The sequence below is a fragment of the Lathyrus oleraceus genome, chromosome 1 (assembly GCF_024323335.1).
Source record: "Lathyrus oleraceus cultivar Zhongwan6 chromosome 1, CAAS_Psat_ZW6_1.0, whole genome shotgun sequence".
Lineage (NCBI taxonomy): Eukaryota > Viridiplantae > Streptophyta > Magnoliopsida > Fabales > Fabaceae > Lathyrus > Lathyrus oleraceus.
The window spans coordinates 463,290,780-463,295,563 of NC_066579.1; the positions used below are offsets into that span (position 1 = coordinate 463,290,780).

At 36.9% G+C, this 4,784-nt stretch overlaps 1 protein-coding gene across 1 annotated transcript; it reads left to right on the forward strand.

Annotated features, from left to right (window-relative positions):
• Positions 1 to 209: 209 nt before the first annotated feature.
• LOC127115333 (uncharacterized) lies at positions 210 to 902 on the forward strand. Its single transcript, XM_051046910.1, has one exon. It carries the CDS (start codon positions 210 to 212, stop codon positions 900 to 902), a length of 693 nt encoding a protein of 230 aa, XP_050902867.1.
• Positions 903 to 4,784: the final 3,882 nt, after the last annotated feature.

Below are 4,784 nucleotides of genomic sequence, written 5' to 3' on the forward strand. Positions count from 1 at the left end.
GAAGAAGTTATACCATCAATAAATCCAATTGAAAAGAAAAAAAGGAAAAAAGAGGCTAAATTTGTGATTAAGTTACCCTACCCTTAGAGAGTGACAAAGAAGGATCCAAGAGAAACAGGATTTGAGAAATTCATCATAATATTCAAAACGGTAGAGAGCAATATGTATTTCTTTGAAGCACTCGGGCAAATGCCCATGTACAAAAATTCATGAAAGAGGTAATCGCTGAAAAGAGACCAATAAGAGATGGGTCGGTAACCTTGAATGAAAAGTGTAATGAAATATCACCAAGTAGGAGAATCCCAAACAAGCAAAAGGATCATGGAGCGGTCACAGTCCCATTCACTATAAAATACAGAACTTTCAAGCTAGTACTAATTGATTCTAGAGCAAGTGTGAGTCTGATGCCATTGTCAATATACCAAAGGCTTGGTATTGGAAATGTCAGTGATACAAGGACAAATCTTAAGTTTGCAGATCACTCCATAAAGAATGCATATGGGATAGCGGAAGACGTACTGGTAACAATAAAGCAATTTGGTTTTCCTATTGATTTTATGATCATAGACATACCTGAGGATGAAGAGACACCTATCATTCTTGGTCGACCATTCATGCGGACAAGTCGATGCAATTCCGACATAGACCACGACACACTAACTTTAAAAGTTTATGATGATAAAATAACCTTGAATGTTCTTAAAAATAGGAGGCTAGAGGTGGAAAAAGAATATCACTATCAAGTAGGCATGATCAGGAAAGATGTGAAAGGCCAAAGTGACATTCCAACATCAGAAAAAGTCTCAAGAAGGCCATCTCAACTGGTCTCACCTCCATTAGCAACCCCGAGTGGAAAAACTCTTATTTCCATTCCAAAAGCCATGAGAAATAAGATAAAGTGAAAATAAGGTAAGGATATGGAAGTTGGAAAGGACTTGTGGCACAAAGGAATCCATACCTCTGAAAAAGACGATTTCTTAGTTTTGGAAAAGAAGTGCAAGAAGGTGTGGAAGCTGAAGTACCCCCCATAACAGGGGGAATGAGGCATCAAGCTAATGACGATTAAGGAGCGCTGCTTGAGAGGAAACCCAAAGAAAGTATTATTAATTTATATGTTATAGTTTCACTTTTATATTAATTTCCTAGTTTTGTTTTCTTTAAGTTGGTTTATTTTTGGTTGTTTACTTTCATCTAGTAATGTGATAGTTGTAGCTTTAATGGTTGTGCGAAAAGTACCCAAATTGAAGGCATGTGTGTCCTCTATGTTTGTTAACTCACCAAAATATTTTTTATATACCTCTAGATGATCTGATTGGTTTAATTGAGTTAAACTGAAAGTTGAGCAGGTCTACCATAACTGATTGAGAAACCACATCGAGCGAGAGGTACTGTGGAGGTTGTCAGCTCTACTCAACATTGTGAGAGCAGAAAAAGCCAAACACAATGTACATCATAAGAGAGCATCCAGGTATGTCTTTATCATTCAGAACCCGCGTACGTTCTTTTCTGATTTTGGTTGCATGATTACACACATTGAGGCATATTTTTTCTCTACCCTGAGCCTTTTTAGCCATCCTTTTTATTATTATTTACTGTTAACCCCATTTGAGTCGTATCCATTTATTTGTTTTCAAAAACCACATAATATTAACCCATGGCCCAAACACTCCCCCACCATGTTTAGAGTATTTTTGTGAGTTATCAGATCCATGTTCATTCTAAGTTTGGGGTTATTGTTAGGATAACAACCTTTAAGTTTAGGGTAGTTGTGCTTAGTATAAACGAGGGCACCCGATGATTAAAAAAAAGAGAAGAAAAAGAAAAGATGAAAATTTGAAAAATTAAATTGAAATGAATAATAGAAAAGTAATCATCAAGACACTTGAAAGAAGAAGAAATCAGTGAATATTAAAAATAAAGATAAATCCAACAGTTGAATCCTCGATAACAGTTAAGCATAGTGAAGATAACGATCATATTGACTCTGAACCTTAGCCTACTTTTCCAAAATCATCCTACCTTAACCCTAGCCCTGTTACAACCATAAAGACCTCAAATAGTGCGTGTGTGCCGTGCACCTTGATTCAAAAGAGAATTTATTCAAGCCTATGGTATGGTACTACATACTATAAATGTTGAGTCTAAAACACATTAACACCCGAGCGATTTGGTGAGAGTGTGAATTGAGCTAACAGGTGAAGCAGTACTTTCAAGTGAAGGTGTGGTCAATTGATCGACCTCGGCAGTCGAGCAAAAACCAAAGGCATCAATAAATGAGGGTCATGAAAGATCTTAGAGGTATAGTGGCATGTGAAAAATGCCCTTTCATTTGGGAGTGACATGAGTTCTTTGTACTTAAAGTTGCTTGAGGACAAACAACAAGCTAAGTTTAGGGTTGTGATCGGTCATCATTTGTGCTATAATTATAATCATGTTAACACGTGAAAGCAGGCGAGTTAGGTACATTTTGCATACAGTTTAAGTGGTTTGTACACCTTCTTTTACCATTAGCATCATTTAATCTTTTCATTATGTTTCATCAGTTTATTTCCATTTCCATAGTTTATGCTTGGGTTGTGTGTTATTATTGTTTTTCAGGTTCAAATAGATATTCAAGTACAATCGGATGCAGAAGCCAAGGAGAATCGCAAAGAATCAGAGAAGTTTTCCCACACTTCAGTAGGCATGCTACGGCCATCCGTAGCATCTGCTACGGGCCGTAGCAGAGAGGTATAAATAGAGTAAAAATCCATCCAAAACAGAGGTCTACTACGACCACCTGTAGCACATGCTACGGTCCGTAGTAGAGGGTCTGGAAGCAAACCCAACTTTCACAGAAATATGGGCCTACTACGGCCACTCGTAGCACCTGCTACAGGCCGTAGTAGGGGAATTGGGACAAGGTCATCAGGGACAAGGGCCTGATATGGCCACCCATAGCACCGGCTATAGGCCGCAACAGACATGCATGCAAAAAAACTAATTTTGTCTTTTCTTTTGTTAATCTTAAGTGAAAGGCATTTTGGTCAATTGGAAACTTGATGTTATTGACTTTTATGGATCCGTTTGAGGATAAAAAGGAGAGAGGAAAACTTTGAAGGTGAGAAAAACAAGAAAGGGGGGGTTTGAATTGTTTGGAAAAATAAGCGCTTTTTCAAAATGAAAACCACACAATGATTTTATACTGGTTCGCTTATAACACAAAGCTACTCCAGTCCACCCGGCCAAGGTGATTTCGCCTTCAACAAGGACTTAATCCACTAATCTTGAAAGATTACAAACAACGTCTAAGAGAAAAATCTCTTAGTCCTCTCAAGTATACAGACTACACAGAGTCACTTGAGGAAATCAACAAACAAATAGATGAAAGATTTATGTAATCTAGAATGCTTCTAAGAAAGCAAATATTACAGTATTAAGAACAAGATTTTTCACGTTATAAGCAAAAGCTTCGTGAAGATCTTAGAGAACAAGAGTGTTTTTCTTGAGTGTTGATGTTTTAGTATAATTTTGGCTTGTTGGCTTGCTGATACTTGTCTAGTACTGAATGTTGATTTGCAGTCCTTCATATATATAAGTGAGGTAGTAGTTGAAACTGGTGGATATTAAAATGAATTTACGCCATCACTTAAATAGCTTCTGCAGGATAACTTTCTCTCCTTGAAATGACTACTTACCACAAGTAGTATCTTCTTTATTGAAATTGGAGATTAACGTCTCTTTCTTAATTAGGAAAACCATTTGCAAATCTTTACTTGACTTTAACGTTACTCTTTCATGATTAGCAATTCCATGATCAGAGTCTTCAAGTATCTGAGAATCTTGGAATCTTGCTTCTGATGTAGATCTCTTTTGAGTTCTGATGGATTTCTTCAGATAGCGCTGAGAGTTTCTGGAGTTAGACAACCGTTGTTCAGAGTCAGAAATTCTAGAGCGTATTCTTGTTCAGATGCTTCTGATGTATTGCTCAGAGTTAGACTTTCTTGAACGTGTTTCCACTTCAGATGCTTCTGATCATTTGATAATTTGTATCTGATCTGGTTCTGTATCTGATGACATCATCAGATTTCTTCCTTCTTTCTTTAGAACCCTGCACACTTAGAAACTTTTCGTTAGGGTGCCATTTTTGGTTTCATTCTTTGTTATCATCAAAATCAAGGAATCTGTTGTAGAACAATTTTTATTCTTACAATCTCCCCCTTTTTGATGATGACAAAACAAACTTAATTAGCAGATGAAACATGAATAATATCAGATCAGATAGACAGAAGCTCCCCCTGAGATAGTGCTAGGGAGTTCAGAAGTTTTTACCAGAGTTTCTTAAGTAAAGAGGTTTCTTGATACCTTCTGCAATTTCTTAAGTCCAGGTTAGATAAATTTATTTTTAAGAAAAATATGTTGCAGAATGCTTAAGGTATTAGACAATATTTTCATCAGAGCTATTAATGACTTCTCCCCCTTTTTGTCAGAATCAAAAAGACATAGTAAAAAAAAATAAGTAAAGAGAAAAACTTGTATTCTGATAAAAGCACAAAGGCAACAAGAAAACATCAGATTCAGAGAAAAGCAAAAAGAAACAAAACAACAGTCAAGCAAAATAAATCCTAAGTGCCTAAGGGTTCGGAGGCGGAGGCATTCTCTGAAGCAACATTGCAAGCATGTTCTGGATGTTGTCGTTGACAGTATCTTGCTTGTCCATTCTGGCCCGGAGTTCATTCTGATCTTGCTTAAGTTCTTTCAGAGTCTGAAGAACCATAGGGATCATAGAAGAGGACTCCCCCAGA

Excerpts from the sequence above, each read along its gene's own strand:
- LOC127115333 (XM_051046910.1), top strand. The coding sequence starts at position 210 with ATGAAAGAGGTAATCGCTGAAAAGAGACCAATAAGAGATGGGTCGGTA.